At 40.8% G+C, this 27,090-nt stretch overlaps 2 protein-coding genes, 2 non-coding genes and 1 pseudogene across 5 annotated transcripts in view; 2 read left to right on the top strand and 3 right to left on the bottom strand.

The window, feature by feature from the left end:
• The window catches only part of MGME1 (mitochondrial genome maintenance exonuclease 1), a 28,190-nt gene extending 7,928 nt beyond the window's left edge, over nt 1-20,262 (bottom strand). Inside the window, exons 1-3 of one of the 2 annotated variants that reach the window (XM_037070955.1) lie at nt 20,071-20,262; nt 18,656-19,234; nt 10,739-10,952 (exon numbers count right to left, since the gene is read on the bottom strand). In XM_037070955.1, the coding sequence (XP_036926850.1) occupies nt 10,739-10,952; nt 18,656-19,169 (728 nt within the window). In that variant the 5' untranslated portion in view covers nt 19,170-19,234; nt 20,071-20,262. Of the gene's footprint in view, nt 1-10,738; nt 10,953-18,655; nt 19,235-19,873; nt 20,051-20,070 lie in introns of those variants that run through there. The other variant, XM_037070956.1, reaches the window with a different exon arrangement.
• LOC119004226 (uncharacterized) lies at nt 11,243-11,355 on the bottom strand (annotated as a pseudogene).
• On the bottom strand, nt 12,386-12,552 carry LOC119004223 (U1 spliceosomal RNA). The gene has a single exon (XR_005070152.1). It is a non-coding gene; the product is annotated as a U1 spliceosomal RNA (small nuclear RNA).
• A 106-nt stretch (nt 20,263-20,368) lies between the features above and the next one.
• The window catches only part of SNX5 (sorting nexin 5), a 29,226-nt gene continuing 22,504 nt past the window's right edge, over nt 20,369-27,090 (top strand). Inside the window, exons 1-2 of the mRNA XM_037070954.1 lie at nt 20,369-20,492; nt 20,726-20,817. Of these exons, the coding sequence (XP_036926849.1) occupies nt 20,758-20,817 (60 nt within the window). The 5' untranslated portion in view covers nt 20,369-20,492; nt 20,726-20,757. The remainder of the gene's footprint in view (nt 20,493-20,725; nt 20,818-27,090) is intronic.
• On the top strand, nt 26,407-26,643 carry LOC119004222 (small nucleolar RNA SNORD17). The gene has a single exon (XR_005070151.1). It is a non-coding gene; the product is annotated as a small nucleolar RNA SNORD17 (small nucleolar RNA).

Here is a 27,090-nt window from a genome sequence, read left to right as displayed (position 1 = left end):
TAAAAATGGCTCAATCAGAAGAACAAATTGAAGCCCCAGAGCCAATACTTTTAAGTGACCAAGAGATAGCCAACCTATCAGATGCACAGTTCAAAATAGTGGTGATCAGGATGCCCACAGAACTGGTTGATTATGGTGGCAAATTAGATGAAAAAAATGAAGGCTACACTAAGTGAAACGAAGCAAAATGCACAAGGAACCAATAGTGATGGAAAGAAAACTGGGACTCAAATCAATGGAGTGGACCAGAAGGAAGAGGAAAGAAACAACCAAACAGAAAAGAATGAAGAAACAAGAATTCAAAAAAATGAGGGGAGGCTTAGGAACCTCCAGGACATCTTTAAACATTCTAACCTCCAAATTATAGGGGTACCAGAAAGGGAAGAGGCAGAGCAACAAGTGGAAAACTTATTTGAACAAATAATAAAGGAGAACTTCCCCAGTCTGGCAAAGGAAATAGATTTCCAGGAAGTCCAGGGAGCACAGAGAATCTCAAAGAAGGTGGACCCAAAGAGAAACACACCAAGGCACATCATCATTACATTACCCAAGATTAAAATGAAGGAGAAAATTCTAGAAGCAGCAAGAGATAAGGGGACAGTCACCTACAAAGGAGTTCCCATCAGACTGTCAGCTGACTTCTCAAAAGAGGCATTACAGGCAAGAAGGTGCCGGAAAAGTATTCCAAGTCACGAGAAGCAAGGACCTACATCCAAGATTGCTCTATCCAGCAAAGCTTTCATTTAGAATGGAAGGACAGATAAAGCGCTTCTCAGATAAGGTCAAGTTCAAGGAGTTCATCATCACCAAGCCCTTATTATATGAAATGTTAAAGGGACTTATCTAAGAAAAAGATGAAAAATATGAACAGTGAAAGGACAGCAAACTCACAGTTATTAACAACCACATCTAAAAGAAGAGCAAACTAAGTGGATACCTAAAACAGGAGCAGAACCACAGAAATGGAGATCACATGGAGGGTTAGCAACAGGGGAGTGGGGGGAGGAGAAGGGAGAAGGTATAGAGAATAAGTAGCATAGATGGTGGGAAGAAAATAGGGGGAGGGCAAGAGTAGTGTGGGAAATGTAGAAGCTAAAGAACTTGTGACACATGGACATTAACTAAAATGGGGAATGGGGGAGGGGGTGTGCAGGGTGGAGGGGAATGAAGGGGGGAATGGGACAACTGTAATGGCATAATCAATAAAATATATTTTGAAAAGTTATTGGGATACTTTACATTCTTTTTATATGAAGACATTGAACTCTAGCGGCCATTCCCAGTTCTCTTCCTTGAATAAATCAAAATACTCTATAAATAAAGATTTCTGCCCTGGGCCACTGTTTCTAGCAAGTACTATAACTTGTAGAACTTAGGTGTGAAAAAAAAGTCGTAGTCATATAAACCCAAATTAAAATTGCAGTAAGATAGTCTACAAATAGCTCTTAAACAAATGGAAATATGTTCAGCCTAATTTTTGTGGGATGCAGCCTAAAATTTCAAGATACAATGTTATTAAAATTATTAACGTTGTGCTGTTAAACGTGTGCACAAATAAGCATACCCATATCTGTTTGTGGAAACTTAAAATGCACATGTGCTTTCACCTGGCAATTTCTCTTTCTGTATGGACCAAAGGAGAGCAATGATTTGATAACCCGAGTGTGAGGGACAGTGCCTGGAAAATGTAGGAAGTACTTGTGCCCAGGCTTTCTTGGGATCAGCTGAATTTACCCAAACTGCATACATCACCTGCTAAAACAAACAAACGAACTTGTGCATTTGCCTAGAAAAACTTTTTAATAGTATAGAAGGAGACACATTCATTGCAGTTTTTAATCTGAAAAACTAAAAATAACTTGAATATTCCCACTTGAGAAACAGATATGCTCCGTTCATAAAATGGAATACCAAATAGTAGTAAAAATGGAGATACAGGATCAAAATAATAATGCTAACATTTTTGAATAGATAGTATGCTTTTTAAGTAATGTACAGGGAATATTTCATTTAGTCTTTACAACAACCCTAATGAGACAGGTACTATTATTTGTCTTATTTTACATATGAATACACTGAGGTATAGAGAGGCTAAGTAACTAGGCCAAGGTTAAGAAAGCCAGGCAGCCTCGCTCCCCAGCCCAATTTCTTACAAGTCTGTCTTAATCTGTAAAGTTATATTTCTTTTAAAAATTGAAAGCAAATGTCATAGTAAATAATTTTTCACAGTCTAAATAGCTAGTAATTACTAGTCTAAAAGCTAGTAATATACATTAACAAAGTGAATAAAATCACAAAATTATCTCAATTGATGCAGAAAAAGCACTTGAAAAATTATATACCCTTTCATGATAAAAACACTAAAAAAACTAGGAATAAAAAGAAACTACCAGAGAACTTCTGCCAAGATGGAGACATAGGTGAAAACACTGTGCCTTCTCCCACAACCAAGTTTGAATACAACAAAGGTTTGGAGAACAAAGACACAGCCAAAGAACAGGAAATTGAACTATACAGAAGTCTGACAACAACGAACCGTTCCAACTGGACCAGTAAGAGGGGCGGAGCCAGCAGTAGAGCGGGAAGAGGCAAGAAGAATGCCCCACCCCAGGCACCCAGGCAGCCCTGCTTCAGGCGGACCCAGTGAAGGCAAAGGGCAGTGGGCTGGATGCGGTCACACATTCGCGCACAGATAAACCAGCAGAGGAGTGACAAGTGAGCAGTGAGACGGACCGCGCTGGCGAACCCAGCGGCAGCGGGCTGACCACGCTTGCACATTCACGCACAGTGGGACGGACCACGTGGGCCCTGGTGGCGGCGGCAGGAGGCAGCAGAGGGGGCTGCCAGTGCTTTCCTTTGACCCCGCCCCGACATACAGCGTCACAACCCAGCAGCTGAGTGGCCCAGACCTGGTCAACACCTAGGGTTCTGCTCCTCATACATAACAGGCACAAACAGTCCAAAACATGGCTCAAGAAGAACTCAAAGCCCCAGAGCTGATAACTCTAAGCGAAAAAGAAATAGCAAGCCTCTCGGATGCATAGTTCAAAACACTGGTGATCAGGATGCTCACAGAACTGGTTGATTTTAGTCACAAATTAGAGGAACATATGAAGGCTAAACTAATTGAAATGAAGGGAAATGCACGGGAAACCAATAGTGATGGAAAGGAAACTGGGACTCAAATCAAGGGGGTGGACCAGAGGAAGAAAGAAACAACCAAACAGAAAACAATGAAGAAACAAGAGTTCAAAAAAATGAGGAGAGGCTTAGGAACCTCCAGGACATCTTTAAACGGTCCAACATCTGAATTGTAAAGGTACCAGACGGGAAGAGGAACAGCCACAAGTGGAAAACTTATTTGAACAAATAATAGAGGAGAAATTCCCCAATCTGGCAAAGGAAATAGACTTCCAGGAAGCCCAGGAAGCTCAGAGAGTCCCAAAGAAGGTGGACCCAAGAAGGAACACACAAAGGCACATCAAAATTACATTACCCAAGATTAAAATGAAGGAGAAAATTCTAGAAGCAGCAAGAGATAAGAAGAGAGTCACCTACAAAGGAGTACCCATCAGACTGTCAGCAGATTTCTCAAAAGAGACCTTACACGCAAGACGGAGCTGGAAAGAAGTATTCCAAGTCATGAAATCCAAAGACCTACATCCAAGACTGCTCTATCCAGCAAAGCTTTCATTTAGAATGGAAGGGCAGATAAAGTGCTTCTCAGATACGGTCAAGTTCAAGGAGTTCATCATCATCAAGCCCTTATTATATGAAATGTTAAAGAGACTTATCTAAGAAAAAGAAGATAAAAAATATGAACAGTGAAAGGACAGCAAACTCACAGTTATTAACAACCACACCTAAAACAAAAGCAAACCAAGAGGACAGCTAGATCAGGAGTGGAACCATAGAAATGGAGATCACATGGAAGGTTAGCAACAGGGGAGTGGGAGGAGGAGAAGGGGGAGAAGATACAGAGAATAAGTAGCATAGACAGTAGGTAGAAAACAGACAGCGGGGAGGGCAAGAATAGTATGGTAAATATAGAATCTAAAGAACTTGAGACATGTGGTCATAAACTAAAGGGGGGAATGGTGGGGGAGAGGGTGTGTAGGGGGGAGAGGAATGAAGGGGGGGGGAATAGAACAACTGCAATGGTATAAACAATAAAATATATTTTAAAAAAAGAAACTACCTCAACATAATAAAAGCCACATATAAAAAACCTACAGCAAACATACACAATAAAGAGTGAAAAGTTTTCCTCCAATATCAGGAACAATACAAGGCTGTCTGGTTTTTAATACTTCTATTCAACAGAGTACTGGATGTTCTAACAACTAGGCAAAACACAAAAAATTAAAAGCATATAAATTGGAAATGAAGAAGTAAAATTATTACTCTTCACAGATGATATAATCTTACACATCAAAAACTTCTAAAGAATCCACACAAACAAAACTGGAAGAATAAATGCAGCAAAACAGTCAAATACAAATTCAACAGACAAAACATCAAGCACATTTCTACATACAAACAATAATCTGAAAACTACAAAAACAGTTTCATTTATAATAGCATCACAATGAATAAAACACTAATTGACAAAGGAGATGAAAGACTTGTACAAGAAAACTGCAAATCAGCCCTGTTTTTGATGTGGTCAGTGGATTGAGCCCCGGGGCCATGTCCTCCGTTTGGAGTGTGTGAGAGGCAACTGATCAATGTACCTCTCACACGTCAATGTTTCTTTTCCTTCTTTCTTCCTCCCTTCTCCTCTCTAAAAATAAATAAAGTCTTTTAGCCCTGGCTGGTGTAGCTCAGTGGATTAAGCGCGGGCCTGCAAACCAGATGATCGAGGTTCGATTCCCAGTCAGGGCACATGCCTGGGTTGCAGGCCAGTTCCCAGCAGGGGACGCATGAGAGGCAACCATACATTGATATTTCTCTCCTTCTCTCCTCTCCTTCCCTTCCCCTCTAAAGATAACTTTTTTTTAAAATCTTAAAAAAATAAAGTCTTTTAAAAATAAAAACTACAAATCACTGTTGAAATTAAACAAAACATAAATAAAATGGAAACACATTCCATGTTCATGGATTTAATATTGTTAAGATGTTCATACTACTGAAAGCAACCTATGGATTTAATGCAATGTCTATAAAAATCCCAGTGACATCCCCCACCCCCCAAAAAACAGAAAAACTCATCCTAAAATCCATATGGAATTTCAAAGAACTCCAAATACCCAAAACAATCTTAAAAGAACAAAGCTGCAGGACTCATACTTGCTAATTTCAAAACTTATTACTGGGCTGGCCAAAAAGTTCATGTGGTTTTGTTGTGTAAGATGACTTTAGTTGTCTTAAATTTCATTTGAAACAATTTTGTCAAAACTATATTGTGACAGCTGTCATATTCGTGTGCATTTAAGCCCTGGCTGGTGTGCCTCAGTGGACTGAGTGCTGGCCTGCTGATCAAAGGGTTGCCAGTTGGATTCCCAGTCAGGGCACATGCCTGGGTTGCAAGCCAGGTCCCCAGTAAGGGGCATGCTAGAGGAAACCACATATTAATGTTTCTTTGCCTTTCTTTCTCCCTTCCCTTCTGTCTAAAAATAAATAAATAAAATCTTTAAAAAAAACTTATCATGATTGGTGACTTTTTGTATAGCCATTTTAATATTGAAGAAAGAAAATAAGCAAACATTTTTGCCATATTATGCTTTATTTCAAGGAAGGTAAAAATGCAACTGAAATGCAAAAAATGATGTGTGCAGTGTATGGAGAAGGTGCTGTGACTGATGGAATGTGTCAAAAGTGGTTTGCAAAGCTTTGTGTTGGAGATTTCTCACTAGACAATGCTCCACAGTCGACCAGTTGAAGTTGATAGTGATTAAATCAAGACATTGAGAATAATCAACATTATTAACCCATGGGAGAGAGCTGACATATTCAATATATCCAAATCAATAAAGTTATTGGTAAAAATGAAAAAATGTCTTTTATTATACCAAAAAAACCCCATACAAACTTTTCAAAATAATGTGGTACTGGCCTAAGGACAGACATACAGACAAACAGAATAGAGAACCCAAAAATAAACCCTCAACTATATGGCCACATGACTTTTGAAAAGGATGCCAAGTTCACTCAACGGTAATCTTTTCAAAAAATGGTGTTGGGAAAACTGGATATTTACATGCAAAGAGTGAAGTTGGACTCCTACTTAACATGATAAGCAGAAATGAACTCAAAATGGTTCCAATACCTAAATATAAGACTTAAACCATACGACCAAAGCTTAACAACATTGGATTTGGCAATGATTTATTAGATAAGACACCAGGACACAGGCAACAAAATAGACAAACTGGATTACAGGAAAATTTAAAACACTTGTGTATCAATCCACAGAATGGGAGAAGATAAAACAAATCATATTCCGATAAAGATTAATATCCAAAACACCTAGAGAACTCCTAAACCTCAACAACAAAAAATACCAATAAAGCTTAAACATAGGCAGGTAACTCAAACAGACATTTCTCTAAAGAAACAAATGGCCAATCAGCATATAGAATGATGCCCAACATCACTAATCTTTAGGGAAATGCAAATCAAATCTACAGTGAGATACCACCTCGCACCCATTAGGCCAGCTAGTATCAAAAAATCAGAAATAACAAATGTCAGAGACAATGTGGAAAAACGGGAACTCCTGTGCACTGTTGGGACTATACCATGGCATAACCCCTATAGAACACAGTATGGTGGTTTCTCAAAAAATTAAATAGAATTATTGTATGATAGAGCAATTCCACTTCTGGGATATCTCAAAAAAAAATTAAAAGCATAGTCCTTTTTAAAAAAAGATTTTACTTATTTATTTTTAGAGAGGGGAAGGGAGAGAGAAAGAGAGGGAGAGAAACATCAATGTGTGGCCCCCCACCGGGAACCTAGTCCACAACCCAGGCATGTGTCCTGACTGGGAATCGAACCAGCAACGCTTTGGTTCACAGACCAGCACTCAATCCACTGAGCCATACCTGCCAGGGCTAAAAGCATAGTCTTGAAGAGATATTTGTGCACCCATGTTCATAAAAGCATTATTTACAATATCCAAAACCTGAAAGCAAACCAACTGTTCACTGACAGATGAATAGATAACCAAACTGTTGTATATACATACAATGTAATATTAACCAGCCTGAAAAAGAAATTTTGACATATGCTACAACACAGATGAACCTTGAGGACATATACTGAATGAAATAAGCCAGTGAGAAAAAGGAAATTACTACGTTACTCCACATACATGACAGAAAGTAGAATGGTGGTTGAGAGTGGCAAGTAGGCAAGTAGGAGGGAGGAATGGGGAGGCTACTATTTAATGGGCACAGAATTTCAGTTTTAACAGATGAGGAGTGTACTACTGGAGATATATGGTGGTGATGGTTGCACACCATAAATGTATTTAATACCAATAACCTATACACTTAAAAATAAGTGGTTAACTTTATGTGTGTTTTACCACATTTCTTCTAAAGAAAGGGGGAGGAGGAGGGAGAGAGGGAGAGATAACGGAAGAGAGAGGAAGGGGGGAGAGGAAGGGAATGGACGGGGCGGGGAAGAGAGGGATTATTTTCTTATATGCACCCTGACTGGGAATCAAACTTGCAACCTAGACACCTGCTCTGACCAGGAATGGAACCGCAACCTTTCAGTCTATAGGACAACCCTCCAACCAACTGAGCCACACCAGCCAGGGCAAAAAGACATAAAAAGAGTAGGGGAGGGAACTTTTCTTCTTTTTTTTTTTATTAATTCTTCAATTACAGGTGATAAATTTTAGTTTCAAAAATGTTCAACATTTGGATTTCTGGCCAAGATGGAGGTGTAGGTGGAAACACTGTACCTCCTCCCACAAACAGATTTAAGGACAACAAAGATTTAGAAACAAAAACACAACCAATACAGACAGAAAATTGAACTGTACCAAAGTCTGACAACAACAAACCATTCATCCACACCAGTAAGAGGGGCAGAGTCGGCAGCCGGTGGAGAGGGGTTGCAGCAGGAAAAAGCAGTGACTGTTGGCCCGTCCCAGGCACGCAGGCGGTGGCTGGCAGATCCCAGGCGTGGGGTGGCAATGGGCAGACCCAGTGAGGTTGCAAGGTGGCTGGCTGACCACGGTCACACATTCACACACAGATAAACCATGTAGAAATATGGTCAGTGAGACAGACCGCGCAACCCAGGGCCCCAGTGACGGGAATTAAAGCCTAAAAGCACCCATTGGAAAAACTGTCGGGGGTTGAGGAGCCAGGAGAACTCTCCTCACAGGAGGGTTCGTTGGAGAGACCCACAGGGTGCTAGATCGTAAACAAGTCCACCCACCCGGGAACCAGCACCAGAAGGGCCCAATTTGCTTGTGGGAAGCAGCAGAGGGGACTGAAAGCAGAACAAATGCCACTGCTCCCTCTCTGATCTTACTCTCACATACAGCATCACAACCCAGCTACTGGGTTGCCCTGCCCTGGTGAACACCCTAGGCTCTGCCCCTCATACATAACAGGCGTGAACAGACCAAAACATTATGGCTCAAGAAGAACAGCTCAAAGCCCCAGAGCCAATACTTTTAATCGACCAATAGATAGCCAACCTATCAGATGCATAGTTCAAAACACTGGTGATTAGGATGTTCACAGAACTGGTTGATTTTGGTCGCAAATTAGATGAAAAAATGAAGGCTACACTAAGTGAAATGAAGCAAAATGCACAAGGAACCAATAGTGATGGAAAGAAAACTAGGACTCAAATCAATGGAGTGGACCAGAAGGAAGAGGAAAGAAACAACAAACAGAAAAGAATGAAGGAACAAGAATTCAAAAAATTGAAGAGAGGCTTAGGAACTCCAGGACATTTTTAAACATCCCAACATCCTAATTATAGAGGTACCAGAGGGGACGAGAAACAGCAACAAGTGAAAAACTTATTTGAACAAATGATAAAGGAGAACTTCCCCAATCTGGCAAAGGGAATACATTTCCAGGAAGTCCAGGAAGCTCAGAGAGTCCCAAAGAAGTTGGACCCAAGAAGGAACACACCAAGGCACACTGTAATTGCATTACCTAAGATTAAAATGATGGAGAGAATCCTAGAAGCAGCAAGAGATAAGGGGACAGTCACCTACAAAGGAGTTCCCATCAGACTGTCAGCGGATTTCTCAAGCGAGACCTTACAGGCAAGAAGGGGCTGGAAAGAAGTATTCCAAGTCATGAAATCCAAAGACCTACAGCCAAGATTGCTCTATCCAGCAAAGCTTTCATTTAGAATAGAAGGACAGATAAAGTGCTTCTCAGATAAGGTCAAGTTCAAGGAGTTCATCATCACCAAGCCCTTATTCTATGAAATGCTAAAGGGACTTATATAAGAAAGAGAAGATGAAAAATATGAACAGTGAAAGGACAGCAAACTCACAGTTATTAACAACCACACCTAAAACAAAAGCAAACTAAGAGGACAGCTAGATCAGGAGTGGAACTGTAGAAATGAAGATCACATGGAGGGTTAGCAACAGGGGAGTGGGAGGAGGAGAAGGGGGAGAAGATACAGAAAATAAATAGCATAGACAGTAGGTAGAAAATAGACAGGGGAGAGGGCAAGAATAGTATGGGAAATGTAGAAGCTAAAGAACCTGTGACACATGTACATGAACTAAAGAGGGGGAGTGGGCGGGAATGGGGGGAGCACGTGTGCAGGGTGGAGGGGAATGAAGGGGGAAATGGGACAAGTGTAAAGGCATAATCAATAAAATATGTTTTAAAATGTTCAACATTCATATTTGCAATGCTGATGCTCTTCATGTCAAGAGCAAAAAACAAATAGCAGTACTTTGGACACAGTTTGTAATCCCTACGAAAAATGTCTGGTGTCAGAAATTTCTTGTAGACGTTGGATGGGATTGATTTTACCGCTACAGTGGTTAATCCAATGGGTAGCCAAAAATAGCCTATTAAACTTCTAGGCACACAAGGTTCCTCTCAGATGTGGGGCAGGTAGGGCACAAAACTGTATGGTGGTCGAAACATAGTTTCCAGAGTAATAAATATTATAATTTTTAAAATTAAAATTTAACTAGAATTTCAAAGGTTACACTCAGATTCTTTTCACTCCCATCCTGTTGTATTGTTCACATATTTTTTTTTGGAATGTCTATGCACAGGTTATATGTACCCTTGAAATCTGGAGTAAGTGGGAAAAACAGTAAGAGGAACAACATAAAAACCACAGGAAGCTATAGTAAGATGAATCCCTAACCATGTCAAAAAATTATTTGTAAGCCAGCGAGAGAGTTGATACTTAGGGCTCAAAACGCCATTTTTAGAGGAACAGGAAAGAAAATGCAGAAATCAAATTGGATCTTATGGCAGGTACATGGCTTGGGGGCAGGGGAGGATGAACATCATAGAAAACACGCCACTCCAGGGATACTGAAAAGTAATACCTTTTCTCCACCAAACACTTTGATTTTGGAACACAGATTTACAAGGACTATGTGGCTCTTCCCCCTGTACCCATCCTAACCCAATTCTCTTACCTGTCACACAGGTGTTGACTTTCGAGGCTGCACTTTGAATCAAGAGTTAAGAGGAAAAAGTTGTGTTTGTCAGGCACCATCTGTCCCACCTTGCATTAATTCGCCTTTACACTTTGATAAAAACAATCTAATACTTACTGATACTCAGCCACGCAGTCCACCAGACCTACATACTTTAAGGTCTCATGTTGAACAGCACTTTCAAGAGCGCGAACTCCACTGACATCTTTCAGAATATGTTGGACGCTTTCGATGTAGCCAGATTCAAGATTTTCATCTCTCTCTAAGTTCCCCTGGGGTGAAAGTATGCTTTCCAAGGCTTCATGGAACCGCTTCCCTTGTAAAAATATGTCTGAAGAGAAAATCAAGGGAAAAGAAATAACAGAAGAAAAACAAAGACCAAACTAGTACTAAAAAACACTATGAAAAACTCTTAAATAATAGAATTCAAAATCACACAAGATTTACCTTTAAGTGACAACCCTGGGACACCACATTTCAGCCCTTGTGAAACCTAGGAATGCACTTCAAAGATGAAAGGGAATGGAATAGTTTTGCCAGTAAAATGGATTAAAATAATTTCTAATTGAGTTAGGCCAAAACTAGAATTAAAGATCTGGGGGATGCAGGAGCAGACCTAATTTATGGTACTGTGAATTTTTGTTTTTTATGTCCTTAGATAGAGGATGAATCAAATACCAAACTGGTAAGACCAGATACAACATTTAATCTTAGCCAAAAGGCTGAGAGGAAATGGTACTGTGAATTTAAGTATCCACTTTCATAAGTTAACTGGCTTGGTAAATACTGGGTTGGCCAAAAAGTCTGTATGTTTTTTTCCATAAATAATAAAATAATGAGACATATTTTTCATTTTCACCAATAACTTTATTGATTTGGATATTTTGAGTAAATCAGGTATATCCCATGTGGTATAATATTGATTATTCTCAATGTCTTGATTTGATCACTATCAACTTCAACTGGTCTACCCAACTGTAGTCCAGCGAGAAATCTCTAGCACAAAACTTTAAACCACTTTTGACATGATCCATCAGTGACAGCACCTTCTCCAATATACTCTGCAAATCTTTGTTTTGCATTTCAGTTGCATTTTTACCTTTCTTGGAATAATAAAACATACTATGCCAAAAGTGTTTGCTTTTTTTCTTCCATCTTCAATATTAAAATGGCTACACAAAAATTCACCAATTGTGATGAGCTTTGTTTAAATGCACACTAATATGACGGCTGTCACAATACAATCTAACAAAACTGGTTCAAATGAAGTTAAAGACAACTAAGTGCTACTAACTCCATCTTATGGAAAAAAAAAAAACTAAATGAACTTTCTGGCCAACCAATAATTATCAGAAATTTAGGAAACTGCATTTTGTTTACACTTTTTACAACCAAAACTCAATTATGGGCATAAAAATAGTGGGAGACTTTCATTAGCAGGCTTAGTGACTGGCAAGAAATTAAAAATCAAGGCTCATGCAAATTAAAAATAAGTTGTTGTATGGATTTTGTGAGACCTGGAAGAAGGGGAGGAAAATTTGTGACATTCTTTTCCTGCATTTTTTTTTTTTTAGGGTTAGAACAGTCTAGGACAGTTGCTCTGTCCTGAATTTTTTTCCTCATACACTTTTAAGAGACTGTAAACATATCCAACAAATGAAAAATGGTACAAATTCACTTGATTCTCAGTGAGGGAAAGGGTGTTATACTAAGCAGTGGCCTTGATGCTTTCAAAATACTGTATTTATTCTTTTTTTTTTTAAACAGGGGAAAGCATGAATGCAGTACCCCATTACCACAAATCATGCAGTTGAATGATTTCCCACATTTGGGGAAATCACAGGGGTCAGTACATCCATAGTACAATGGATAAACCTCAACCTGGGAAAAACACCTTTGTGATCATGGTACCTCCCCTGCCAGGTATCAAAGTAGCGTATTAACCTTTCAAATACAACAACCAGCAAGGTAAGGATAATTACTCTCATTTTAATGAATGAGACCTACCAGAGCCACTAATTGGCCCCAAAGCACAAAGCTACACCCAGCAGCCTGATACCAGTCTATATTCTTGCCAGATCTTCACCATACAGCAGAGCAAGGAAAGCAAATTCAGGGATCATCATTTAGATACACACAGCAAGAGTAGACAATATATGAGGGTGGACCCCAAAACACCCTGGAATTTATTTATACAAAATTGTTTATTTATTCTTATGTTTATACTTTAGTCACCTATGCACTATTTGATGCAATATACCTATCACAATGTTTTTTACACTGCTCAAAACAGTTTGAACTCACTGATTTTTGATGCCTGATAGTGTTCTTATGATTTTTTTCCCAACCTCTTCCACATCCGTGAATCATTTCCTTTTGAGGACTCTTTTTTTATACGGGGAAACAAAAAAGTTGCTCTGGGTGAGATGGGCTGAACAGAGGGTGGGGCATGGGTGTCAAGATGTTTTTGGTCAAAAACTGCTGAACACTCAGTGTGGTGCGGGCAGGTGTGCTTATAAATCACCTGTCATGAAATGGGCAAATGTGTTGAAAGTCTTCAGAAAAATTCACTGAAGCCTAAACAGCAGCTCTTACAAAGCCAGGTGGTACACTGATACAAATGCATTCCTAGAATCTAGTGGGGGAAGCCTGTACCACAAGGGACCCACCCTCCAGAAGATAATTCAGAGTTTTTGGGGGGTCCCCCCTCCCTTGTATATGCTTGGAGACAGACCCATAGAAAATGAGGATAACAATCTCATTTAAGGAGGTACATCAAAACATATTATGTTTGTCAGGTATGTTTCACAAAGATTTTGAAAGGTCAGTTCTACCACTTGCAAAAAAGGGAATTACTTCTGGGAAATAACTTGGAGAGTTAAACGGAATTCAATTGAGCACATCAGTTAATTCTACTCCAATTTTACTTAGCTCAACTGGACTTAATGTCAGCGCATGAGAGGCCTACAAGAGAATTAAGACTGATGAAATGAAAACCTAGATAAAAGAAGTGTAGTATTCATCTATAGACTAGGTTAATGAAGCAGACAGAACATAAACATGTTAAAAACAGGAAGAAAAAAGTTGCTTCATTATCAATTGCCAAGCAAACAGACAACTCATTCCCCAGTGCAGACAACCTCAGGTTAGGTTCTTAACATATAAAAGGCAACAAACATGGGAAGCTAGATTACAGGGTCCCTTAGATTGTAAGGCTCAGAACAGGAAAGAGAGAGAAGCATCAATTTTTATTGTCCCGTTTATTTATGCACTCACTGGTTGATCCTTGTATGTACCCTGATGGGACTGAAACCACAACCTTGGTGTATTGGACAATGCTCCAATGAACTGAATTATCTGACCAAGGAAAAACAAATTTTAAAAGTTTCAAGATTTACTGCAGATACTATTAAGTCAGAGTATGCACTCAATAAGTTAAAGGAATGAAAGTAAAATATGTTCAAGTCCCAGTATATAGAGGGTATTAAAAAATTCATGAATCTCCAATATTCTGATTAATAGAACTGACAAGATGGATATTTTAGGATTTTAAAAAAATCAGTAGCAAAAAACTGAAAAAAACAAACAAACCAAAAAAAAACCACCTTACCTATTTTCACTATGATCAACACATAAAAATCAGAGTAAGTCAGACTTTCAATCTTCAAAAGTAAAATGATACTTGGGAAACTCACAAAAACTCAAGATGCCATTAAAAGATGTTTTTATGTTGCTTGTTTAGAAAGCAGAGAATACAGGCACACCTTGGAGATACTTTACGTTTAGTATCACACCAATTACACCACCGTAACAAAGCAAGTATCTAAGTAAAGTAAGTGGTCATTTTCCCCCCTTCAATTTGTAAAAAAACAAACAACACCTGTGAAGCACAATAAAGCAAATCACAATAAAAGAAGGTATGCCTGTAGCTTGGTGGTTGTTACTAATTAACTTTCTTTAGAAGGCAGTTAGCCCCTACATGGATACCTTGTCCCAAACAGCTGAGGAATGTTATAAGGTGCTAGGACTTTGACCATTTTTGCTTTATCCAGGTGACACCTATATACTTAATAATTTTCTTTAAAACACATGACCACTTGTTTTACATGCATGCACACACGTTATTTTCTAAGATACCTCAAAATGAGTGCATTACTATTAAAAATTAAAAGTGCTGCCGTGGCTGGTGTTGCTCAGTGGATTGAGCACCAGCCGGTAAACCGAAGGGCCGCTAGTTTAATTCCCAGTCAGGGCACATGTCTGGGTTGCAGGCCAGGTCCCCAGTAAAGGGTGCATAAGAGGCAACCACACACTGATGTTTCTCTCCCTCTCTCCCGCCCTTCCCCTCTGTCTAAAAATAAATCAATAAAATATTTAAATAAATAAATGAAGAAGCTTGTATACCACTAGGGGTACACATACTGCTTTCTTGAAAGCACAAAGGACAGTCCTCTGAGGATCAGTTACAAGGAGTCTATTCTCCTCACTTGTCTAATAAGTTAGTAAGGTAGGAGTTGAAGGCTTAAATTTATTTATTCTCAGTTCCTAATCAACAGTAGCTGATTATCTCAATTTGCCAAGATGTAAATACAGATAATTGTTCTGGCTTACTTTTTTAATTCCATTAGTCTGGCTTGTCAGTCTATGTTGACAAGCAGAACAAAGGGGCATTTCCTAGATTCTGAACAAAATGCCTACAAACAACTAGAATTCATTATCAGATGACTGACTCTTTTCCATAATCGAACAAACAGGCAATTCTAATACTTAAGTTTGTAGCTTATAAAACAATTTGATACATCATTTAGTTAAAATACTTAATCTCTGTGCTTCAGTTTCATTTGAGAAATTGAGGCAGGAGACAGCACAGGAAAAATTCTGAGACAGTGTTGCTGATACTGGCCAGTGGCTATCATCTTGGTTGCCAGGAAATGCCTACTAGCACTTAGGTAGAATGAATGGCCAACCAAGGCAGTGAGGAGAAGGAAGGCATGTCTCACCCACTAACTCAGCAGTCCTAAGCCTGGTCTGAAAATATTGCCAGGTGTTCCAACATCACAAGGAACACTATGTTAGCACAGGAGGAGGGAAGTCTTTGAACTTCTATGTAGTGTTTCCACTATTTTGGAAAGAAAGCCTCGATACTGTGCTTTTTCATCCTGAGGCCTGAAAGGCTGGAGGGTCCAGAGTACCCTAAGAAGCCCATCAAACAACTTCAGTTAATTGCCTACCTCTGGACACTATGTTTTATGAGGAAGTCCCTAACAATTAAAGAAAGAGCCCATAAACAATGGGTAACTATGCCAACATTAATTAACTGCCTCCTGGCATGTATCTGCTGTACAGTAAAATGAACATATGGCGTTTAGAGCAAGATAAGGATTTGGGCTAACAGCAAGGAGACCCCCACACCTACCTAATTTTAGGTAGTCATGTCCCCCCAAGAAAGCTGGCACCACATTTACCCACCAATTAATATGTAAGTTTATTCCCATCCTGCCAACTACGTAAGTCCTCAGACCAAAGGACCTGGGGACTGGCCACCTCTTACTTTTGCTGCTGTGCTTTGTCCTGAACCTATGCCTTTCACCCTCCTCCCCTGTCTGCCACCACCCCCCCGCCCTGCCCCACATTAGGCCCATTTTCTTCCACAGAAATGGATCGCTAATAAACCCTGATTACATATTAATAGGTTTGCTGATCTGTAATTCTTTTTTTTAAATTTTATTTATTTATCTTTAGAGGGGAAGGAGAGAGGGAGAGAAACATCAATGTATGGTTGCCTTTCCTGCGCCCCCTGCTGGGAGTTGGCCTGCAGGGAACCATCCTGCAACCCAGGCATGTGCCCTGACTTCGAATCGAACCTCGATCGTGTGGTTCGCAGGCCTGTGCTCAATCCACTGAGCTACACCAGCCAGGGCTGATCTGTAATTCTTTACACTCATCAGCAAGAAGAACCAGATCTCTCTCGTGTCAAAAAAAATGAGGATAATAGTATCTATGCTTTATAAGGCTGTCATGCTTTATGAGGCTATTTATGCTTTATAAGGATTGAGTAAATATAAAAAGTGCTATTGAAAGCTAATTATTATCATTTGAAAGTAATTCCTCACTACTTAAGAAAAACAACCTTTAAAGAATGAGGACTTCCGTCAAGATGGAGGCATAGGTGGAAACACTGTGCCTTCTCCCACAACCAAGTTTGAATACAACAAAGGTTTGGAGAACAAAGACACAGCCAAAGAACAGAAAATTGAATTATATGGAAGTCCCACAACAACGAACCATTCAACTGGGACCGGTAAGAGGGGCGGAGCCAGCAGCAGAGCAGGGTTGGGCAGGAAGGATCCTCCGACCTAGGTGCGCAGGTAGCCCGGAACCAGTTGGGGTGCGGGGCAGATTGACCTTGGTCACACATTTGCGCACAGTTAAGATGGACCACGCAGGCCCCAGAGGGCAAACCCAGTGGCAGAGGGCAAACCCAGTGGCGGAGGGCTGATGGTGGTGGTGCACTCAAGTGCAGTGGGACGAAACGCAAGGGCCCTGGTGACAGTGGCAGCTGCGGCACCTGTGGGGCCGCAGCGGGAGGCGGTAGACGAGACGCCATTGCTTCTCTTTGACACCCCCCCCCCCATACAGCTTCACAACCCAGCAACTGAGTGGCCCTGCTCTGGTGAACACCTAGGGCTCCGATCCTCCTACGTAACAGGCACTAACAGCCCAAAAGATGGCGCAAGAAGAACTCAAAGCCCCAGAGCCCATAACTCTAAGCAACCAAGAAATAGCCAACCTCTCAGATGCAAAGTTCAAAACACTGGTCATCAGGATGCTCACAGAACTGGTTGATTATAGTCACAAATTAGAGGAACATATGAAGGCTAAACTAATTGAAATGAAGGGAGATGCACAGGAAACCAATAGTGATGGAAAGGAAACTGGGACTCAGATCAATGGAATGGACCAGAAGGAAGAACAAAACATCCAACCAGAAAAGAATGAAGAAATGAGAATTCAAAAAAATGAGGAGAGGCTTAGAAACCTCCAGGACATCTTTAAACATTCCAACATCCGGATTATAGCGGTACCAGAAGGGGGAAAGAAACAGACATGAGTGGAAAAGTTATTTGAACAAATAATAAAGGAACAACTTCCCCAGTCTGGCAAAGGAAATAGATTTCCAGGAAATCCAGGAAGCTCAGAGAGTCCCAAAGAAGGTGGACCCAAGAAGGAACACACCAAGGCACATCATCATTACATTAGCCAAGATTAAAATGAAGGAGAGAATCCTAGAAGCAGCAAGAGATAAGGGGACAGTCACCTACAAAGGAGTTCCCATCAGACTGTCAGCGGATTTCTCAAAAGAGACCTTACAGGCAAGAAGGGGCTGGAAAGAAGTATTCCAAGTCATGAAATCCAAAGACCTACAGCCAAGATTGCTTTATCCAGCAAAACTTTCATTTAGAATGGAAGGACAGATAAAGTGCTTCTCAGATAAGGTCAAGTTCAAGGAGTTCATCATCACCAAGCCCTTATTATATGAAATGCTAAAGGGACTTATATAAGAAAAAGAAGATGAAAAATATGAACAGTGAAAGGACAGCAAACACACAGTTATTAACAACCACACCTAAAACAAAAGCAAACCAAGAGAACAGCTAGATCAGGAGTGGAACCATAGAAATGAAGAACACATGGAGGTTTAGCAACAGGGGAGTGGGAGGAGGAGAAGGGAGGAGACGGTACAGAAAATAGCATAGACAGTAGGTAGAAAATAGATAGGGGGGAGGGCAAGAATAGTAGGGGAAATATAGAATCTAAAGAACTTGAGACACGGTGGTTATAAACTAAGGGGAGAGAATGGTGGGGGAGGGAGTGTGGGGGTGGAGGGGAATGAAGTGGGGAATAGAACAACTGTAATGGTATAATCAATAAAATATATATATAATAAATGATACCAGTGTTGTATACTGTATAAAGTATAGTAACATACTATACTTGTTACTATACTGCTTAAGCGAGGATTAAGAAAATTACTTGAAGTATATTCTGCAAAGCCACTCTCTCCCAGTTCCAGGATCATCCGCTGTTTCCACCTTTCCAAATAGAAAATCTGTTCTGATGTCATGGTCTGCTGAAGGACTCGGGTCACACTTGGCATCTTATTCTTCTGCAAAGGGATTTTCAAAGGAACTGTGGCATCACTTGTTGCTTTTGGTTTTAAGCTTCTTTCTGGACTGAAGAGAGGAAACCAGTTTCCTGGAACTCTTGCTTCCTCCTCTTGCTTTGGAGGTTTACACTTACTCACAGGTCCATAGAGTAAAGTATCTTCCTCAAACAATGATTCTGGTGTCTGAGTATGGCCTCTGAATGACAAGACAGACTGTACTAAATCAGAGTACCTTTCTTGGTTTACCTGTTCATAAGGGTTCACTTTTTTCTTACGGCCACATGAATACGAGGAAGTGGAGAACGCCACACATTGGGATGGTTCTATGGAAAACCCCTTTGAACTTCTAAACTGCCTGCAGATGGACTGATATGCCTTCATTTTTAGACTTCTCACTTCCCTTTAGTCTCCTTGCAACACCGAGAGCCTTTTTAGTTTTTGCATTCCTGTTAAAGAGAAAAGTGGTATTAGGTAGCAAATGTTAAGTATTTTAACTATCAATGTGAAGTGTATATTAGTATGATACTGTACACTAAAAGCTTATTCAATAAGCTTTTAAGACATGCTTGGACAAAGTTATTTTCCAAGAAAGCCTCTCATCCATACCAGAAGGATCAGCAATTATTAAATGAGAAACAGCAGACAGCTTAGGGCAAGATGTCTCCAATATTCCATCTGAAGAATGTGACACCTGGAAAGGGAAGCGTGACATACACACAAAAAAACACCTCTAGCGGGGGCCCCAACCCCCGGGCTTAGGACCGGTACCAGTTCATAGCCAGTTAGGAACAGGGCCGCACAACAGGAGGTGAGCGGCAGAGAAGCAAAGTTTGGACCACGTTACCGCCTGAGCTCCGCCTCCTGTCCCGCCCCACGCAGAAAAATGATTTCCCAAGAAACCGATTGCTAGTGCCAAACAGGTTGGGGACCAGCGCTTTAGAGCCCACCCTATAAAGGCCAGGAGTCACAGCTAACAATTAACCACGGATCCCTATATTCAGGTTCTTTGCTAAGTAGTCTGTATGATTTCTCATTTAACTCTCACATCCTCTAAAGTGGGTACTATTGCGACCCGTTTTACAGACGTTGAAATCGAGCTTTTGAAAGTCCACTGCTGGTCCGAGGAGAAAGCAGCGGTCAACAGGGTGCATCCTCGTAACCCCCAGAGGGCAGACTCCTGCTCGGACCAAGGCGGCGAGAGAAAAGGCCGTGGCCTTTACGGGATCAGGATTAGGAAAACGCCGGCTTAAACTGAAGCGCAGCCAAGGGCAGGGATAGGTACCTCGGAGGCCACCACCCTTCGCTGAACTCCCAGGGAGCTAACCGCCTCTCCGCACGCGGATTTTCCTCGGTCCCGCGCTTGGGTCTCAAATTAGGCCTCGCCCAAGGCACGGCTGTCCCAGCAAGCAAAGCGGCGCTCACGCCCCTCCCCTACTTCCAGGTTCTCCTCGGTAGACACTCGTAGGAGCCTCGGCGAGTCCCTCCTTTCCGGCAGAGGCGCGAGCACCTCCCTATCGCGCCCTTTTGCTCTCACGAGATCTTGTTTACGTCACAGCTCGTCGCCATCTTGGACTCGGGCTGAATAATAAGTTGCCACGCACGGTGTGCTGTCTTTCTTGAGACGGTCCTGGCAGTGAGTGTTTGAGCTTCTGCATTCCTGTCGCGGACCTGTGGTCAGCGGCTTACGCGTGACCCGGAGCGAGGGTAGGACCCGCATAGCTTTTTTGCTCGGCTCCAAGATGGACGGCAGCGGGAACGGGGGAGGCAGCTCTGGGCGAGCACGTGGCGCTCCACTAGCTTTTCTTGGGGCTTCTGGGATGGTGGCGGAGCCCAGAGGCCTCCTGCCGCCGCCTGGCTGGGAAGCTAGTTGGAGGCGGGGCCGCCGCCGCCCCTCAAGGCGCCCCGGCGGCGGCCCAGCTCTTTCTTTCCTCGCACAGCCAGGCAGCCCGTGCTCTAGGCCTGCGTCGCCATGGCCGCGGTTCCCGAGTTGCTGCACCAGCAGCAGCAGCAAGAGGAGGACCGCAGCAAGGTGAGGCCTTATGCACTTGCAGGCTTTAGGACGGGAGGCCCCGTCGACCTTCCGGAGCCCCCCATTCCTTCTTTCGTCCCAAGGGGGCTTTGGGGCTGCTAGTGCAACCGTGTCTCTAAGCGAGGGCCTCTGCCACGCGGGAAACACCTGCTGGACCCGTGCGCCCTTTGTTCTCCATGAGGGTTGCCCGGGGACTCCCTGCGGCCCCCGGGAGTGAGAACCAGAGACGCGGGACTGGTCCTGGTGGTACGTGGCCGGGTGTCCAGTACCGAATGGGCGCTTGGTGAGTTTTTGGAGACCCGAGAATGTGTTTTTAAGTAAAAAGTTTTTCAAGCTTACGTTGGCTTCGTGAAGACTGTACGGGAAACTTGAAATCCACTTAACATGCGACAAACGACAGTTTGGTTTTGTTGCCTCCAAACAGTCTCCCCACCCTTTTAGGAAACTTTTGGGGCCAACTAGGGAAATTTCATCAAGTCAGATATCTGACGCATGTTTTGTTACAACTTCATAAAAGCTTAATGCGTAGTCACTGTGGGAGTTCTGTGATACTTAGTGGGTGCTCAAATACTTTTTGAACTCGGCTTTTATTTTTAAAATTTGAGTGTGTATGTAAATTACTTTTATGCCTCTTCAATCTTGAGGTCTAAAAGGTAACTATTGGGTTGGCCAAAAAATCTGTCTTTTCTGTGACATAAAAGATATTTTTCATTCTCACCAATACCTTTATTGATTTGGATAGTTTGACAATGTCACCTATCTCCTGGTATTGGCTTCTAGTGGTAGAGGCCAGCAATGCTGCTAAACATATTCCTGTGAGTAAGACAGCCCCATAGCCAGGAATTATTTGGTGGAAATGTCAATAGTACCAAGAAACTTTACAAACCACATTTCATCACAGCGTGGTCTCCATACACTACACAAATCTTTGTTTGCATTTGTTGCATTTTTACCTTTTTTGAACTAATTAAAGCATAATATGTTGAAAGTGTTGTATTTCCTTCCATCTTTAATACTAAAATGGCTGCACAAAAATTCACGAATTTTGTTGAGTTTTTTTATGCATGCTGATATGACAGCTGTCACAATACAATCTAACAGTTGTTTAATGAAGTTAAAAACAACTAAGCACTACTAGGGCCATCTGGTGGGGGGTGCATAATGAACCTTTTGGGCAACTTAATAATTCAGTAAGAGCAGGTTACTGTGGCCAGTTAATTAGAGACAGGCCTCCACTTGTTTATTGCCTTTATGTTTGAGTTAGTGTCACGATTAATGGAAGTTGACTTGAACCACAAAAGTTGTGTGCAGAATCATCAACAAAAGTTTTTGTGATAGAAAGGGGGGGGTTGTCTAGAGTAAACAAAGCTACTCAGATTGAACCTGGAAGACATCTTAAAATGTTACATCTCCACAAGTCTTAACTTGGAGAGACTTTTTCACCTAGTAAGTAGGAAATTGTTCCCAAAAAGGTATCATTGCTGTTATTGAAGTGCAACTTTGTGATGAGGATAGTAGGGTCTTGGTTGAGCATTACTATTTTTTGAATGTTGAAAGAAGTGACTTACACTTTTTACTAAAACTGAAAGTGGGAACTTGAGACTATGATTCTTTCTAGAACATTCTGAAGGTAGTTTTGAATTTAGAAATTTAGGTGGTGAATAGGAATTGTGATGGTAATTTGATTCACACACACACTTTTTTCTTGACCCAGAATGTTTTAGCTGTTGAAAAGGACTTGACTGCTTCAACAGGCCTTCCTACTTATTAGTATGGTATATGATAGCTGGTATTTGAAATAACTTGCCCATCATTCTAATATAGTAAAATGGGAGGATTATGAAGACTATTTCCTGTCTCCTGGTTTTTAGTGGCTATGGGAAAAGTATTATTTTCCTTTAGTTTTTTAAATTAAGGGATAAGGAAATAATAAAACTTTCTAAAATTTTACCCTAACTCATGGCTTTATTTTGCTTCCTGATCTAATTCTAGTCCTGTATTGTGGACCATCTATATGGTTTTTACTGTTAACCTAAAGGAAGTTTAAGACAAGTGTGAATTAACAAGAGGCAAAATCTTAGGCAAAGCTGTGTTACCTAAAACCGCTTTCTTTGTTTTAGGTAACAAATGTTTTTGTAGAAAGAAGGTTACACTTTTCAACTGTTGGCTTTGGAATTTCCATGAGAATAGAGGTTTGTGGGGTTTAGACCCACTAGTAAAGAAGGGAACGTAATTGACTTGGGGATTTTGAATGCTTGTAAAGTTCTTTTTGGGTTGTTTTTTTTTTTTTTTTTTTTTTTTTTGGCTAGTTCGGCGAAAACTGAAATCGAGTGTAGGTCTGTATCTGGTAGCTGACCTTTTTCATTTAGCTGAAGATGCTGGGATTTGTCCCTTATCTCAAAAAGCAGTTTAAGGGAAAAGTGCCTGGTTTTTAATTCGTTCTCCATTGAAGAAAATGTAGAAAAGTAAGGCTTACCAAGTGTAGTGTCTGAAAAAGTTAACTAAAGCATTAATACCATTGGGCTCCATCTTCATAATCTAGTATTTGTGCAATCTTCTGTTGGTCCATGGATGTTCTCAGGTGTCCACTTTTTGGTGGGTAGGGGGAAAATAATTGGAAATTATCTTTTTACCTCGAGTCATTTTCCTCCTCCTGGGTCCTCTTGGGCCTTCCATTTACCAAAAAGCCAGTTAAGTAGTTGGGTATCACGTTTAGGTTACCCCTCAGATTTAGTGTGTGTACTTCTATGGTGATGAGTCTCCTCAGTAGTCCAGCAAATCTATGACAAATTGAGTGTGGTTCCTGATTGCCTCCCATGACTATTTTTGTTTTTTAATTCTTAAATTGGTAATAGACCAAAGTAATTTGAGCACATAGGAAAGAAAAGCTTTGCAAGGACTAGGTGGTAGCCCTTCCCACCCTAGTGCTGTTAAACTTGGTTCAGTAGTTAATTAACATGGACTTTGGGTGGATGGTGTCTCTTCAGAGCCAGGCATTAATGTTCATGCTGCTGTTCTGGTTTGCAGGCAGACATCTTGTCTCATGGGAGTGTGGTAAACTTGTTTTTTTTTTTTTTTTTGTTAACTGATGTGGAAGTTGTTCTAGGGACACTTGACTCCACCAGATTGAGTGGAAGAATGTCCTAAAACTGGTTTTTCTGTAGGAACAGTCCAGTATTTAACCAATCAATACAGCAGCAATTCTAAATGGAAGAATTGAGCAATTCCAATACAGCAGCAATTCCTAATTTTTGTGGATTGACGTTTTTTACACTTAATGGCTTGACATCATTTTTCCTTTCTAAATTCTGGAAGTAGGACTTAATCAAAGCTGCCCAAGCCTTAGTTCTAGATCAGTAACTTGTACAGAGAGATTTAGATCTCTCTCTCTCTCTCTCTCTTTTTTTTCTATAGAAAGAAATGGCCAAGGGAGGCTATTAGGGAATTTTCTACATCCTGAGATCTAAATTCTCATTTGGCGTTAAGACCTAGTAGTTGACTAAATCGAATGTAGAGCTTTAGTTTAAACCGGGGTTTTTTCAGCCTGAGCATTGTTGACATTTTGGGCTTGCTAATTTTTTGTTGTGGAGAATTGTCCTGTGCATTGTCACGTGCATTAGCAGTATATCTGGCCTCTACTGGGTGACACAGTAGCTCCCTTCCCTCCAGTAGTGACAGTTAAAAAATACATGCAGACATTGTTAAATGTTCCTTGGTTGGGGATCACTGGTTTAAACTTCCTTTTCTAAAATGGTGTGATGCGAGGGGGCCCAGCTTGTGTTACAGAGGATATTCAGATCTATAATCGATAAATTCTAGAAAAAAATTAACATGCTGTATGAAACAAGCATTGTTGACTGTCTTTAGGTGAATTAAATCCTCCTCCCCCAGTATTATCAAAAGGTGGTAAGAGGTGGTTTTCTTAATTGCTTTTGGGCAGTTTCAGGTTGCAAAGAGGCCATTGTGCATTTACTGTGTTAGAATTTAGTGCCCACTTTGGATTCTGGAAACCTGAGGCTCTGGTGCTACAGCACTGAGTACACTGTGGGCCAGCATTGAAGCTCACTGACAAATGTGTTGTGGGGTAGAACTTAGTTTAAAGTTGTGCTTTTTAAAACATTTTCCTGTTTATTATCAAGGCCTGGTTTGCTTGAGGAAATTAGCCAAGAATAGTCTGTAGGTTAATACCCTTCCAATAGCCATGTAGTGAATGAAGGTGCATGCAGTGAAATTAGGTAGTATTTAGGGAAAAAGCCTTTTAAGGAACCCAATTATTTTCAGGAAAGTTTCAGAGCATTGTAATTCTGCTTTTTCTTTTTGAAGCAGTTAAGGAAGATGGCTGCAGGCAGACATCTTGTCTCATGGGAGTGTGGTAAACTTGTTTTTACAAGTATAAATTTAAAGTTCCTCTGCTGATCTGACTTTTCCAGAAAACTTCGTCTCCAACATGTTTGTTTTCTGATTGGCCATTGAGTTACTCTTAAGAGATAGCCCTTCTAAAAGAGGGACATGACATTCATCAACTGTTTTCATACCCCTAAGGCAAACCATAAATACCAAAGGAGGAGTGTGCAAAGTTGCAGTTAGAGGCTCAGAGGAGGAACTGAACTTTTTTAGTTCAGATATTGCGTCCTTGGCTAGATTCCCTTCTTCCTTCCCTTTTATAAATTTGGCGTAACTTTTTCAGGTACTATGATGTGGTCTGGAGAGAAAAGTGTAATTTTCTCAGAATAGCTGCTTATATTAAGCTGTGGCATGTGTTTTCTGCTTGAAGAATTTATAGTTAACTTGTTTTGGGGGAGCAGGCCCCTAACCTTCATTCTAATCAGTGTTAATGGTGAGTACAAATGCAGAATCTTAACTTTTCAGGCCTTCACTTTGTCTTTCTTGAAGAGTAGTATAAAGCTGGTGGTGAATGATGAAATGAGGTAGTGGAATAGTTATAGCTAAATGATCTGGGAAATGTATAGTATCTCCTACTCAAAGTGGAAGAAATGTCACCAGGAAGCAGGCAGCCTTCTCCCTATGCTGCCATTTGTGTCAGAATTTTTTATCATACAAGCTTAAGCTCGGGCAGCTCTCAACATGTTGCTGAATGATCTTTGTTGGTGGTGAAGGTAATTTTTTATTAAACCTATTTCTGTTAATCGTGGTTTGATCCTAAAGGTCAGGTAGTGAATGCTCTTAAATACCCTCATCAACAAGTAAAGTGTAACATGTCAGGTTTGTATTATAGTAGAAGTCACTGGACTTGATACACCAAGCAACTTTGGGGAGGAAGGCTTGATAGGATTAAGTAGTGGGTGAAGGGCTTTCACTTCAAATGGAGGAATCAGTTTTTCATTTTTTTCAGTTGCTTCCTCTGTGTTCAACTGTTTTCATTCTCAGTGTTCATTTCTGTGCTAGGAGATCCTTAGAAATCACAGAGTTCAGCTTTTTTTCATTTTGTGAACTCATTTGAAAATAATCCATTTATCTAGTAATTAGGTGGATTTCTTGAAATGAATGTTCTTTAAGCCAATAATTCAACTTAATTAATTTTTCTGATTCCTTGTTGGAATTTGGCTAGTTCATGGGCTTTGCAGCCTCGTGAAATGATGATTGAGTTTATCCATTCGCTGAGTACGCTGCACTGATCTTCTTCCAAGCCTCAGTTCCTGTTCTAGGAACTGGGTGCTAAGTAGCCTCCAAATGCCCTGCAGTCTGTGGTGTTCTACTATGGACAGCTTGTGTGTTGGTGGACTATGGGTAAGAATGATCGGTATCAGCAGGAATGGGTCCCTCTGGGTCCCATCCCACCAAGATGAGTGGTGGAAATCTGATCACTTGCTGTGGCCCTTTATCTAGTTTTTAAAATTTTTATGACTAACTTCTGTAACTTTGTAGACTGAGATCTTCTAGAATACTTTGGTTCTCTTATTTTTGGAGACTATTACAATATTGGCAGACCTGAATTACACGAAGGGGAGAACCAATTATGGGTGAAGGGGGAGGCAGGAGATGAGAAACAAATAGTGGTAGAAGCAGAGCTCATTGCTTATAGTCAGTTCAATTATTTTCATGCACCACTCTATAAGGAAAAGCTGGGGTAGAATAGATAAACATATTTTGGTTACCTTCAGGGTGGAAGAAAACAGTGACAAATAATTTGAGTACTTGTACTTGAATCATACTTTGGGGAAGGATATGGTATTTGGACTTTTTAAAAGAATTTCTCATAGACCACTTTTTTCTTGTGAGTTAAAACAGTAACAAAGGAATATATTGTTTCAT

Source organism: Sturnira hondurensis, unplaced genomic scaffold, assembly GCF_014824575.4.
Source record: "Sturnira hondurensis isolate 20B ecotype Veracruz unplaced genomic scaffold, ASM1482457v3 Scaffold0019186, whole genome shotgun sequence".
Classification (NCBI taxonomy): Eukaryota; Metazoa; Chordata; class Mammalia; order Chiroptera; family Phyllostomidae; genus Sturnira; species Sturnira hondurensis.
This window is presented reverse-complemented; position numbering and strand designations above follow the sequence as displayed.